The sequence below is a fragment of the Nilaparvata lugens genome, unplaced genomic scaffold (assembly GCF_014356525.2).
Source record: "Nilaparvata lugens isolate BPH unplaced genomic scaffold, ASM1435652v1 scaffold6573, whole genome shotgun sequence".
NCBI lineage: Eukaryota > Metazoa > Arthropoda > Insecta > Hemiptera > Delphacidae > Nilaparvata > Nilaparvata lugens.
In genome coordinates this window covers 1-15,792 of record NW_024092323.1, presented here as the reverse complement: position 1 = coordinate 15,792, position 15,792 = coordinate 1, and the positions used below count along the sequence as shown (strand labels likewise).

The window sequence follows — 15,792 nt, the reverse complement described above, 5'->3', positions numbered from 1 at the left end:
TATTTATGTTATCGTTTCTCTATGCTAGAACTAAGCTGAATCCCGAGCTCGTAAACCGGCCCTAAATGAGCATCATCTTTACTTCAGAGATTAGGTTTATTAATCAACCTGTTCCGGTATAGTAACCATCTCTTTCTTGGCCTTCAAATATCTCTTTTTCCAGTAGGTCTATAGTTTTGGACTTCAAGGGGCATTCTTCCAGGTGGCATTCTATCCAAACAGTTGCGTCTATTTTGTATAATTCTTTCATGCAGAGGAGCAACCGATAAAACCTGTCTAGACGCAACGACTTACATGCTCCGACTTTTGCTTGAGCAAAAGACTGAAGCTGAACTTGAGCGTCTGGACCGGGTTTTATATCAGTATTTCTGATTCTATCAATTCTAGTGCAGCCAAATACACTCCACAGGAACCTCCTTTATATGATGTAATATAAATGATATGTATGAATATACTATATTCACATTCTTGGAGTAGCTGAATATAATCATGAGTATAATATTGTGACTTTAATCCTGTTTCAATCCATTCTGCCTACAGTGAGGTCCATGTTATAATAACAGTATTCTATTAACTAACATTGGTGTTGCTATCCTTGTCTATCATTCAACAAAGCAGATGATGCTATCCTTTTCCAACTCCGCAAAGTTGCCAGATAATTTTTCAACGATGTAGAATAGAAATATGATTGATTAACCAAATATTTAATTTCAATTACAAATATTATTATTTGATCTTTGAAGGATATTTTCTCTTGACTAATAAAATATAATTGATTAGTTTCAACAAGAATGAACAGAGTTGATATTATATCAAATTTGCCGGTATCAGCTATCCTTCATAGACGAAAGTAGCAAAATAGAGATTCGGCAACATTGTTTTCCCATCCTTCTTCAATGCCAGTATATCGTGGAACAACTATAGTTGAAGGTTTCAAATCTAGTGGGAGAAACATACGGTAGATGACAGCATTTACTACGTCATTCTGTCACAGTGTAAAATGGGCGTGAATGTTCAAAAGCCTACTCGCTTCTGATTGGTCGTAGCTGTTTGATGTAGTAGACACTAGATAGCAGCACTTACAACGTCATCGAATTTGAGCACAATATTGAAAAAAGTATCTATACTATTCTGATTTAAAATGAAAAGACTACGAAATTGTCAAAAAACAGATATTTCAAAAGTAGAAATTCTGATTTCAACAGACTGGAAAACCTGTATGAATTCTTAACATATATAGTGAGGTCTTCGTTATAATGACAGTGTTTGATTAGCAATGGTATTACTATCCATATCTATCATTAAAAAAATCGGATAGCGCTATCTCTTCCTCGCTCTGCTCTGTTACCAGATCGTCTTTTATAAATGTAGAATTAATAAACAAAATATTTCATCTTAGTTATAAAATTATTGAAAACAATTTTTTTTTTCGCGAGTTCAATTTACAGCTCAAGCCGTCTCTCGCATCCCACATGCCATCTCACTCTATCCATCCAATCTCTCTCTGTCAAATTCCTCTCGTGCATGTCACTCTTCACTTGCCTCATCCAAGTTTCAGGTGGTCTTCCCCTCTTCCTTCTTCATGGTGGATTCGATTCAATATCCTTTTGGGCCACCGTTTTCTTACTTAATGAAATATAATTATTATGTTATTTATTGTGTTATTTATATTATTTATTATTATACATATTTATGTTATTTATTTTATACTGTAATGTTTTGTTATGATGTAATTAATTTTTATTTCATATTGATGTATCCTATGTGTGGTGTGTGAATAAATAAATAAATTGAAATGAAATAATTGATTACTTAAAACGAGAATGAACAGTTAATATTACATTAATAAACCTGTATCAGATACCGTCTATAAAAGACATTGACAAGACAGAGGATCGGCAACGTTGTTCTCCTATCTTGGACGACAAAAGTCTCCAAGGATGAATTATCCTTTTAATGTCGTTCAGCTAGTTTTCCCAAGGATGAGACCTAGTGCAATCGAATTCTTATATCATAAACCTACTATGATCCAAATTTCGTGAAAATCGTTAGAGCCGTTTTCGAGATCCGTTGAACAAAAATTACCAGATGTATAAATACAGAAATTGCTCGCATAATATCATAGGATAACTGATTATTTAAACGAGAATGAACAGTTAATATTACATCAATAATATATTATATATATATATATATAATAATATAATAATATAAATATATATATATATATATATATATACAATATTACATGAATTAACCTGTATCAGATACCGTCTATAAAAGACATTGACAGACAGAGGATCGGCAACGTTGTTCTCCTATCTTTCTTTCTCCACTGCCATTATAACGTGGACCTCACTACAGTACTTAGTCATACGTAGTTGAAAGACTAAACAAAGAATCCAGTATAATGTACGTAGGTACTAGGTATTAAGCTTTATCATTTGAATAATATAGTGAGCACGATACCTCATTTAACTAAAATAGGTTTTTATAGGTGAAACTGAACATTTCAGGCTTCATAATTTGAATGATAGGCTATACTATAGTAAGCACGGTCCCATTTAGAACTGATGCATGTAGCAATGGATTAAACGGAGCTCTTTGTGGACAGGCTATTTAATTCAAAGTTGAGTTGAGAGATAAAGCAATTTGTGATCATGACAAATATCATTCAACGAGATTGCTAATATCAGTGTAGGCTGAACACTGATACACGTTGAAAAGCTGTTTGATATTGGTATTAACAAATTTATATAGCTCATATAGAGCGATATTCCTGTAATATAAGCCATTGATATTACGTATTCGATATTATCCATATCATCCATATTGTCTTCTATTTGTCTCGTTTCTTTGTCCTCTATTTGTCCTTTATTTATCCACTATTTGTCCTCAATATATCATATATTGTTCTCAATATATCATATATTGTTCTCAATATATCATAAATTTGTCCTCTTCAGTTCTGCAGTTGCTATCTGCTAATTTCAATATGTAGATCGCTAAAACAGTGAGGTCCACGTTATAATGGCAGTATTTGATTAACATTGGTGTTGCTATCCTTGTCTATCATCTTTGTATCATCTTCCTATAGTGAGGTGCACGTTATAATAGCAGTCTTAGATTAACATTGGTGTTGCTATCCTTGTCTATCATTCGTCAAAGCAGATAGCCCTACCCTCTTCTAGCGCCGCAAAGTGGCCAGATTGATTCTCAACGATGTAGAGATATGATTAATTAACAGAATATTCAATCTTAATTCTGAAAATTCATTATTGAATCATCGAGAAATATATTCTTTTGACAAATAAAATGTAATTGATTATTTCAAACGAGAATGAGCAGTTGATATTTCATCAGATATAAACGTTTCAGCTATTCTCTCTAGAAGGCTGTGGGATGGCAGAGAATCGGCAACGCTGTTCTCTTATCTTTCTCCACTGCCATTAAAACGTGTACCTCACCATCACCACTCTTGTAGTGTAGCACGAGGGTATTGAGTAAATTAATACTTTTCCACATTTTATACTCTCTGAGTATAGACTGAGACAATCACGTCTTTCTCGCATACAGGCTTTAACCCATGTGAGGAACCTTCTTCAAGTTTTGTATATGTATATTGTATATTGTTTGTACTTACTAAGAAGAAGAATAAAGATAATTTCAATTTCAAATTGCGTTTTGATAATAATCTATTCTGCCTGAAAGTGATTGTAAGGCTAGCTTCACACACTTTCGGTTTCATTCGGTTCGGTACGTTTTCCGTTCGGTTCGGTTCGTTACCGAAAACGAATGAGGGTCTCCATACATGTCAGGTTTTAATTCGTACGGTTCTAATTAGGTATTTTCTTCTCAAACACAGCTGTGTTTGGATTTTCACAGTTCATGCTGGTATATTTGAATATAACAGCTCGTGATAAATTGTGATATGTTATTTCTTGAACAACAAAATTTTAAAATTAATTAAAAATTGTGAATTATTTGAATAGTTTCTTTTTGAATATATCAAATTTTGGATGTTCAGAGAGAAGATTTTTTTGAATTGAAAATTTGCTCTTGTTTTGACACATGGTATATAAACTTCATCTCTTCTCTCCATTGATGAAATCATGCAATATTTGTGGAAAAATAAAAATAAAATAATAAAAAAAATGAAAATTCTCCCTGAGTTTTAATTTATATCTTTCATATTTTTTTAGCAAACTATTCATTGAGAAAGAAATGTTCCTGTGAACTAACAGAAATGAATTGACCATATGATTTTGACTTGGAAAATTTTGAAACAGATAATCACGATATCAGTTTAAAATAAAAACAGAAAAGGCAAGCGTGTGTAAAAGACTTTGTTTTTCCCCGTTTCCCTAGCAACGAATTCAAATATGATGAAAACTATTCGTGTCGAGGGGGCCGAATTCAAACCGAATCATCGTTTCACACTTATCGGAATTTTCCGAAAACGAACCGAAAACGAAACGAACCGAACCGAACCGAAAGTGTGTGAAAGGAGCCTCTCGCTAGGAACGAATTGAAACCTGATGGAATTTATTAGAGTCAAGTGGGCGTTCGGTTCTATGCGGTTTCTATTCGGTACCGAATTCCAACCGAATTACCGTTTCACACTTATCGGAATTTGCCGAAAACGAATCGAAAACGAAACGAACCGAACCGAACCGAAAGTGTGTGAAAGGAGCCTCTCGCTAGGAACGAATTGAAACCTGATGGAATTTATTAGAGTCAAGTGGGCGTTCGGTTCTATGCGGTTTCTATTCGGTACCGAATTCAAACCGAATTACCGTTTCACACTTATCGGAATTTGCCGAAAACGAATCGAAAACGAAACGAACCGAAAGAGTGTGAAACAAGCAATCTCTTTACACTCACCCACTGATGAAAAATTTCCAATTCTCATTCCAATGTACCATCTATTCCACTAACATTATAACGTGGAAACGATACCTCTCATTGCAAAGGTTGAGTGGTGTTGTATTATTCTAGGTTGGGCTAAGCTAGGTCAGGTCTGCTTCCCAGACAGATGCATTATGCAGTTGTGTGTCAATGTATGTAGAAATCTTCAAGTCATATCATGCAGTGGTGTGTCAAAATGTAAAACGTTTCAACCAGACTTGACAATTTACAGACTCGCGATCAATTAAGGCCATCTATCATTCAGTCTCTAATTATTCTGATGAGGGAATCACAGCTCACTCAATGTTTTACTGTTGAGGTGTTGAGAAAGTTAGAGATGGAAGAGAGAGATAGAAAATGTGGGAGTGGGAGAGAGATTGATTGAGCCTTAATGGAGTTAAGACTATAGGTCCTCTCTCCAACACAAGAGGTAAAGAGAGAGTAAAAGAGTAAGAGGGAGAAAAAGAAATTGTTGATTCATTGATTGCCTTAATGTCAGTTCTCAACTCAATGAGAGAGGGTGTGAGAGAGGAAGAGACAGTGAGAGGGGAGATTGATTGATTGAGTACTTTATTCATGTAGATTACAATATATACTGGCTTGTACACTTATATAAAATAGCTTTACAATACAGCAAAATTATGGATGAATTTACATAATGAAGACTAAGAAAATAATAATTGAACTGTATATGATATGAAAAAATCTGCTGTGGCGCACTCACACAACTTTCCTTGCCGTTATGAAAATTGATCACCTGACGCTAGTGTTCCCGCGCATCTCAAGTCTACTATTCAGAGATTTGAGCCAGCTGGTGACAGGGCAATAACGCTGGAGACACACATGAGGTCTGCTATCTCTTCATAGTGAATGATTCAATAGAATCAACAATTATTTGCAATTGAATAATCACATTTTCTCGAATTCTAAGCTTATTTTCAATTTTAGGTAAAAATGTTACTGAACATTAATTGTAGAGATTTTCATGCTCAATCTACTCCACTTGATTTTTTTCGTTCCAATTGTATCTGAAGCCTGATAATCGGGAATCTATCTGCATTGATGGGGCGAAGCTCCTGAAATTTTTACAGATATGGAACTTGTAGCAGTTGATAGAGCTTATCGATGACTATTTTAGGTATGAATTTGATCAAAATTGTTGGAGCCGTTTTCGAGAAAATTGCAAAAAACCCTGTTTTTGACAACATTTTCGCCATTTTAGCCGCCATTTTGAATTGCATCAGATCGAAATTGTTCGTGTCGGATACTTATATCGTAAGGACCTTAAGTTCCAATTTCAAGTCATTCCGTTAATTGGAGATGAGATATCGTGTACACAGACGCACATACACTCATACACCCACACACACACACACACACAACACACACACACACACCACACACACCACACAACACACACACACACACACACACACACACACACACACACACACACACACACACACACACACACACACACACACACACACACACACATACAGACCAATACCCAAAAACCACTTTTTCGGACTCAGGGGACCTCGGAACGTATAGAAATTTAGAAATTGGGGTACCTTAATTTTTTTCGGAAAACAATACTTTCCTTACCTATGGTAATAGGGCAAGGAAAGTAAAAAGCAATTTGTAATAACTAAAGATAATATTGTTATGCATCTACATAAATTGGTGGAGCTTTGGACATATCAAGGGTGTTAGAGAGGAAGAGACAGTGAGATGGGAGAGAAAGAGAGATGGAGAGAGAAAGGGACAGTGTGAGGGGAGAGAAAGGGCAGTGTGAGGGGAGAGAAAGAGAGATGAAGAGAGAGAAAGAGTGATGGGAAGAGAGAGAGAAATCGAGTATGTGTCGGTTAATTTGAGAACTTGAAGTGTCAAGCTCAATGAAGTCAGAGTCGATTAGGCCTTGAGGAGGATTCAATAATTCTGATTGAAGTGGAGTATTGAAACCAGACCTAACTTATTGATGAAGCCTGAAATATTGGATGTGGAATCAGAAGCCTCGGGCAACTCTTGGAGAGATATTAGAGTATGAAAGACAGACAAGGATAGACAACGTCATGCAGATCCATGATGTAATGGAAAATTTGAACCCCTATCATTATTTTTCAGAGTTGCCCAAGTATATCCATTTGATATTGGAAGAAGTGAAAACTTTTAGTTATTGAACTTCAACCCAATGTAACCTATAAGTACCATTTGACTGGTTACAGATGGAATTAAATATAATAAATTTTAATTTAAATAAGGTTTTAAGTGAAATAGTTTGCAATTATCCAATTTTTCATATCATTTCTGGTATCTCTAGTTATATGTGTTAAATATATTACCTTTTAATTTAACACATATAACTAGAGATACCAGAAATGATATAAAAAATTGGATAATTGCAAACTATTTCACTTCAATAGAAAACCTTATTTAAATTAAAATTTATTGTATCCCTTATAATTTATTTACTTTTATCTTTTTTTCATTCTCAGAAATGACTAAATGATGAGGATTTTTTTTTATTTTAAATATTATTATACTATTTTCGATTTGCAACGGTCACCAGCGGGCAAAGTTTATTCTTTTGCTGGTGATGCCATATATATAAGTAAATTATATTTACATATGTAAAGAGATATTTATGATTTTGTATTATTATTTTCTTATTTTTAAGTTAACACTTGTATTTTGTTTAAATTTATTATTCATAATTTTTTGATTCGCTCTTTATTTGTGATTGTTTTTGTTTTTTTAAATGGCGAAAATAAATGATTTGATTTGATTTGATTTGAAATAGAGAATGCATTTATGTGAATGCTAATTAATATATGATTATTATTCAACGAAAATCCTAAATAAATGCTGCAAATCACCCCGAAGACTTCTGCAACTGCAACTGCAGTCTTCGGGGTGATTTGCAGCATTATTTAGGATTTTCGTTGAATAATAATAATATATTAATTAGCATTTGAATAAATGCATTCTCTATTTAATTCCATCTGTAACCTTGTTGACCGCTATGGCTTCGTATAAAATGAGCGCTGCTATCCAGAGATTGTCAGTTTGGTGTAAGGGTAAGTAAGCATTCCTGACTATTGGGAGTCAGGGTTCGATTCCCGGGCTGGCAACTAAATTTTGGATAGTAGTTCTCATCGAATTTCCATCTAGCTGTTAACCCTGTTGTCAATGTCTGCAGTTGCAGAAGTCTTCGGGGTGATTTGCAGCATTTATTTAGGATTTTTGTTAAATAATAATTACATTTGACTGGTGTTTTCTACGCAACCCTTCATGTTATAATATAGATTGGCTATGTTCGCTAAGCTATAGTGAGGTCGAGAACTATAATGGTTGTGGAGAGAGACAGCAGAAAAACGTTGCTGATCCTCTCTCTGTCTTGTCAATGCCTTCTATAGACGGTAGCTGATACAGTTTTATTGATGTAATATTAACTATTTATTCTCATAATTATATAATATTCAATTATTTTACATAGCAAGAAGTTATATTTTTCAATAATTTCCATAATTAAGATGGAATATTTTGTTATTTATTAATTATTAATTCTACATTGTTAGAAGACGATCTGACAACAGAGCAAAGCGAGAAAGAGATAGCGCTATCGGCTTTGTTGAATGATAGACAAGGAAAGCAATACCATTTCTAATCAAACACTGCCATTATAACGTGGACCCCACTCCGATTGCATTTCAACTAAAATACTATAGATGAGTGACCAACCTTCTCTCTACTAACTTTGCTGTAAGGCTAGCTACACACACACACACACACACACACACACACACACACACACACACATCGATTTTTGTTCGTACGATTTTTTTCCGTCCTTATAAATTCTATCAGATTAAACAGATGATTTCAAACAGATAATGTTTGCCAAATTTTGATTCCTTTTATGTATATTGTGTCAAATAAAATATAATATTGATTATTGATTGATTGAGCTCCGTTCAATCTGATAGAATTCATAAGGTCGGCGAAATATCGTACAAACAAAAATCGATGTGTGTGTTACTGGCTTAATTGGATAATGATAAATGGAAAAATCATTCAAATCCCAATATTCCTTATGAAGAATTCTTCTATATTTACAATCATTCATTTTCAGTTTCTGAATGATGAATACAATTCAAGTTTATTGCGTGAATCGATTGATCTTGAGTTGAGTAGGTCAATTGGAGTTCCCTATACCATAGAGAAACGATAGCATAAGTAGATATTCCATGGTATAGGGCGTTTATGCTGCAACTTTTACTGTTATCCCAAGCCGATAGTTCACGTAGTTCTTTCCTGTGCAGCTGTGTGACTCTGGTAGTCTCTCATATTGTGCCGTTCATACACTATCACCCCAACAAAACACTAAAAATTGACAATAATCAACAGTAATCGGCTTGAGATAACAGTAAAAGTTGCGACATAAATTCCCCATACCATGGGATATCTACTCACGCTATTGTTTCTCTATGCTTATACTCTGTACAAAATAACTTCTTACTTGGGAGGGACATGCGCAGCAGAGAAGGCATCCAGTGGTAGGGATAGAACAGCGGCGAAGTTGCCGTTCTGTACTTACCAGTACTCTCTAATTTCTCGTAAGTATTCAAGCACTCATATTAAATTCACGGAGTTTCCTGTCTGGAAGCCTTCACTAGACTGACTCTAATCGACAAATTGGCAACACTGCGCTTCTACCTACGACTCTATCCATCACTGTAATTGGCTGATCTCCCTCCATTTCTCTGCGCCACATATTCCTCCAAGTCAAAAGTTATTTTGTACGGAGTATAGTTCACTTCACATTTTTTCCAAATCACAAATATTGCAATATTCAGATATTAAGAGAAGCTAGAACTTTATTGGTGCCATAAGCACTGCTGCAAATCACCCCCTAACAACAGTATCCTTATGATTTAGAAGCCACTATAAGCGCTGTGTCTGAAAATCGTATATAACATGCGAACCGACAGTCCGCTTTTGAATTCAACCCGGAAAAGCGTGTCCTTGCCGGGAAAGCGGCAAGTTTATGAGGGGAAAACCCTTTTCTGATCTCTTAAAAAATGCACACGGCACACTGCGCGGGCGTTTTGAAATAAATTAAAAACTTTTCCTCTCGCACAAAAGCGAGTTTTCCATTCGGAGGAGACAAGATGCTAACTGCTAGCGGCTGTCGGCTGTCTGGGAGATCGCTTTTCCGGGATGACTTTCCACTATTGTTATCTTTTCGTGCAACATCCAGATCTGGTGGTATGAATGCAATGAATTATGAGTGCCCGGCTTTCTAAGTTCAAGGGAAACCTTTTGCAGCCAATGCAAGATGAAAATAAAAATTTGGTTTCTCATCTTCTGTCCTTGAACTGATAACAATCTCATTGTTCAAACTATTATTATTCAAGAAAATATAGAAATATCGACCATTCGAGAAATGTGAGCTTGCAGAAAATATGGGAATTGAATATTGAAGTAATATTTCCACTGAATAGAAGGAGAATATTCTTCGAATTTGAATGTATTACAAAACAGGACATTATGACAATGTACGAAAGAAGAAGTTGGAGTATAGAGAAATGATTTTCAGATGAGTATAATATTCTTCTTCTTTTGGTTCCTTCTCCTATCGGAGGTTGGAAATCATCACGGCAATTTTCACTTTATTGATTGCAGCCTTGAATAGTTCCCTTGATTTGGAGCCATACCATTCTCTTAAATTACGCAGCCAGGATATCCTTCTTCTTCCATACTCCTCTTTCCATGATCCTTCCTTGCAATATAAGTCTCAACAGCTCATACTTTTCACCCCTCATTACATGACCCAAATATTGCAATTTCTTCTCTTTTAGTCGCAACAACTTCACATTCCTTTGCCATCATTAACATTACATCCCTATTTGTCACTTGTCTTGTCCATGGTATTTTCCACATCCTTCTATAGCACCACATTTCAAATGCCTCGATGTTTTTGAGGTTTGACTTTTAAAGTCCATGCTTCCATGCCGTACAGCAATTTAGAAAACACATAACAACGCAACATTCGTATTCTAAGTCCTAGTTTAATATCTCGGCTACACAGAAATCTTTTCATTTTTATGAACACCTGTCGTGCTATTTCCACTCGTCCTTTGATCTAATAGTATAATATTATTGGATGCAATTTATGAATTTTTTCACGAGATTGGTACTTGAAGCGTTCTGAAAATAGTGGATTTCCTTATTCTAGATAGTCATCTGAAGAAAATAGTGTGAAATACAAGTTATCTCATGGGAAGGAATGAATATTATTGAAATGAGAGTAGAAAGAGAATACTTTTGGTTACCTAATTATTTTTTCTTAAGAGTGGTCTATAGGTAGAATAATTGGAATGTATTCACTTACTGCGCGTATCCTTGTAGGTTTCCCTGAGCAGTTTGGGAAAAGGATTTTCGGAATATCCTCTGTGATAGGGTTCGTTCCACCATCTGACCATGTTCACTTTGACTCCGGCCGTCTCCAGTACAGACTGAATAGTGGCTGCCACCTTATCAAAGTCATCCTGCACCGACCTCAGGTACAGGAATGTCACCTGAAATCGTCCAAAATATACGTATAGTGAGGTCCACTTTATAATTAGTCACAGATGGAATTAAATAGAGAATGCATTTATTCAAATGCTAATTGAAATATAATATTTATTTAACGAAAAACCTAAATAATGCTGTAAATCACCCCGAAGACTTCTGCTACTGCAGACATTGACAACAGGATTAACAGCTAGATGGAAATTCGATGAGAACTACTATCCAAAAATTAGTTGCCAGCCCGGGAATCGATTTCCGGGCTGGCAACTAATTTTTGGATAGTAGTTCTCATCGAATTTCCATCTAGCTGTTAATCTGTTGTCAATGTCTGCAGTAGCAGAAGTCTTCGGGGTGATTTACAGCATTTATTTAGGATTTTCGTTAAATAATAATTATAATTAGTCATTAGTTTTGAAGTGGAAATTGGACTTTTTGAAGTGAAAGTGAAATCTTAACCTTATTCTTTTTTGAAACTGTTATTTGTTAAAATTTGGGAGAAGACAGTTTTGGGCTATGCCTGTTGTCTTCTCCCAATCATATTATATTTATTATAATTATGATCTGTAATTGCCAATGAAATAAATAAATAATGTCATTTAACCCTATAAGCCTGTTTTTTTTTCATTTCCAATCAATTCATGATTATGGCCCGGTTGCACAAAAGCCGGTTAACTGTGATTAACTTTACGAGAACCAATCGGAGAAGGCGTTTTTGAAAAGACGACTTTTTAAACGATTTTTAAAACGGTTAAGTTTTAATCGTGATTAATTTTACGACAACCAATCAGAGAAGGCCTTTTTGAAAAGACGGCTTCTCTGATTGGTTCTCGTGGAATTGGTCACGGTTAAAATTTAACCGGCTTTTGTGCAACCGGCACTATGTGTTTTTGTCTCTGTTTAATGAATAAATAAATATCTACTTTGTGTTTATTCATTATTATCAAGTATTTGATACTACTTCTTCAGAAATCCAGTGATTAATGAGAAATTTATAACTGAAAGACATTTTACCTGAGTCCAATTATGTTCCAAAAGCAAAGATGCGACAGATTTAGATATTTGAGTACTCGGTGGTTTAGTCCTAGCGAACGTTGGAAAATTCTTCTTGTCAGATGTCTCGTAGTCTGTACAATACTGAAAAACAGAGAAAATAATGATCAAATATTATTTCTTTTGTCAACTTATTATTTTGTTAGTCTTTTATCTTTTTTCATAATGTTATGTTCTATTTTCAGGTAACAATTATGAAATGAGATGAAATCTATAGATTCCTTTTCACAAAAACATAGTGAACAAATAAACAATTATTTTCTTTTTTGTACTTTAGTATTCTCTCACTTTTTGTGTAGTTGAGAAGTTGATATTGTGGTAATTATTCATATTGAATGAAAAAGACAAAGAAATTGTCAAAAAACCACTGATTTATTGATAATTAGAAAGACCGGTTTCGGTTATTACACCATTGTCAATCTCTGATAAACTCCACTGATTGTTCTCTCTGATTGTTTATCAGAGATTGACAATGGAGTAATAACCGAAATGGTCTTTCTAATTATCAATAAATCAGTGGTTTTTTGACTATTTCTTAGTCTTTTTCATTCAATTAGTATTCTTTCTTTACAATACAAGCTCACGATCAGACATTTGTCTTTTGAGCTTTAAATATTCTTCTGAACATTTATTAATTTTATTTCTGTTAATATTATGTTATGTATGCGTTTGTACAAAGAACAAACAAATTCGAATTCACCTTTCTATAGTATAGTTATCAATATTTACTTCACCACAGTTTACCGAGTATCTCTTATAATAATGTGGGTTATCAATTTTTTAATGACTAGAGACAGAGTTGCTTGTTTTAGATTCTTTTTTACCTGCGAAACTAATTGATACAATAAATTATGTATATATTATATAATATATCTATAATAAATGTAACTATATTCATACTGTATTATTAAAGTAGCACAGTCTATAGTGAGGTCCACGTTATAATGGCAGTGGAGAAAGATAGCAGAACAACGTTGTAGATCCTCTGTCTTGTATGGACGGTAGCTGATATAGGTTTATTGATGTAATATTAACTGTTCATTCTCGTTTAAAATAATCAGTTATCCTTTCATATTATGCGAGCAATTTCTGTATTTATATATCTGGTTATTTATGTTTAACGGATCTCGTAAACGGCTCTAACGATTTTTACGAAATTTGGATCATAGTAGGTTTATGATATAAGAATTCGATTGCACTAGGTCTCATCCTTGGGAAAACTCGCTGAACGACATTAAAAGGATAATTCATCCTTGGCTGAAACAGCTGAGACTTTTGTAGTCTGTGGATAGTAAAAAAGTGAGTGAGCGAGTGAGTATGTGAAAAATCAAAATATCGCATCCCCGAAATTCATAAGAAGACATATAGCCAGCTGTGAAATATGAACACGATCATTTTAGAGAATTTTTCTGTTTATCAATAAATAAAAATAACGAGCGAAGCTCGGTGGCTCGATATTTTTCTATTGAGCAATAAATTATATTTTTCAATAATTTCATAATGAATCTCATAAAAAGGATTAAATATTTCGTTAATTAATTAAGAGACGATCTGGCATCAGAGCAAAGCGAGAAAGTGATAGCGCTATCTGCTTTGTTGAATGATTGACAAGGATAGCAATAGCATTGCTAATCAAACACTGCCATTATAACGTGGACCTCACTATAGTATCTTGCAAGCAGTTATCTCATAATGAATTCACATGATTAAGATGAAATGTTTTGTTAATTAATAATCAATTCTACATTGTTAAAAGACGATCTGGCAACAGATCAAAGCGAGAAAGTGATAGCGCTATCTGCTTTGTTGAATGATTGACAAGGATAGCAATACCATTGCTAATCAAACACTGTCATTATAACGTAGACCTCACTATATCTGTTAGGAATTCATACGGGTTTTCCAGTCTGTTGAAATAAGAATTTCTACTTTTGAAATATCTGTTTTTTGACATTCCGTAGTCTTTTCATTTAAAATCATAGTCCGTCACTATAGATCTATTTATGTATTAATACACTGATAGTTTCCCTAGTTACATCATAACCAACAGTGGTCTATCATTACATAATATGAACTGAACGAGAAAAATGATGAGACTCATGATAGAGGTAATAATAGGACATGAAAACCATCATATTTCTCCCTTGTTTCTGTCTAGGTGGGATCTAGCAATCGAGCACTGATAATAAAAATGAAGTCATATAATAGGACGGCCACTTCTGAGGGGTCCTTTCATTCTCATCCTCTCCTTCAATCTCTCTTTTTCTTCCTTTCAAGTCATTTCCCTTCCCATCTATCTTTCTCTCTTTGTACTTTTCAAGGCATTTCCCTTCCTCTTTTTCACTCTCTCTCTCTCTTCTTTTTCTCTCTTGCTTTTTCATATCATATACAGTTCAATAATTATTTTCTTAGTCTATATCATGTAAATTCATCTATAATTTTGCTGTATTGTAAGCTATTGTATATAAGTGTATAAGACATTATATATTGTAATCTACATAAATAAAGTACTCAATCAATCAATCAATCAATCAATCTTCCTTCCTTTCAAGGCATTTCCCTTCCTCTCTTTTTCCTTCTCCTTCTTCCATTTCCCTTCCTCTCTCTCTCCTTCTTTCTTTCAAGGCATTTACCTTCCTCTCTTTCTCTCTCTCTTTTTTCCATTTCCCTTCCTCTCTTTCACTCTCTCTCTTTCTTCCTTTCAAGGCATTTCCCTCCCTCTCCTTTTCTCTCTTTCTTTCTTTCAAGGTATTTCCCTTCCTCTCTTTCTTTCTCTCTTTCTTCCTTTCAAGGCATTTCCCGACTCAATGGGCTGGTGACTATCAATTTCCTTTCTCCTGTCTCTAATCTTTCATTCTTTCCGGCTTTCTCTCACTATTCTCTCTCTCCTCTCTCTCACTCACAGATGATTCATCTGTGTGATTCATCATGGTATACTTACGAATAATTTTTTACACTAGATCTCTCATCACTCTCTCTTTCTTTACGATCTGTGATATTTTTTTTGTCTTAGTCATCATCTCTGCACCACTTAACTCTATCATTGCTATGACATTTTAATCGCAGTTTCCTATTACAGTGAGTGTGCAAAATAACGAGCATCAATGAGGTAGATTGAGATAGAATCACAAAAAGTCTTTAAATTTCAACGAGTCCCTAGAGATGTGATTTCCCATTTCTCTTGTCTAGACGTTTTACAGGAAAATAAGTATCTATAGACTCTCCCTCGTTCACTCTCTCTCTCTCACTCTCTCT

General features: G+C 34.5%; 1 protein-coding gene across 1 annotated transcript; it reads right to left on the bottom strand.

Annotated features, from left to right (window-relative positions):
- Positions 1 to 11,265: 11,265 nt before the first annotated feature.
- LOC111062873 (resact receptor-like) lies at positions 11,266 to 12,621 on the bottom strand (the record flags this gene model as incomplete). Its single annotated transcript, XM_022350565.2, has 2 exons — positions 11,266 to 11,492; positions 12,499 to 12,621. Coding segments are annotated over 2 exons (318 nt in total), but the record flags the coding sequence as incomplete, so codon positions are not given.
- Positions 12,622 to 15,792: the final 3,171 nt, after the last annotated feature.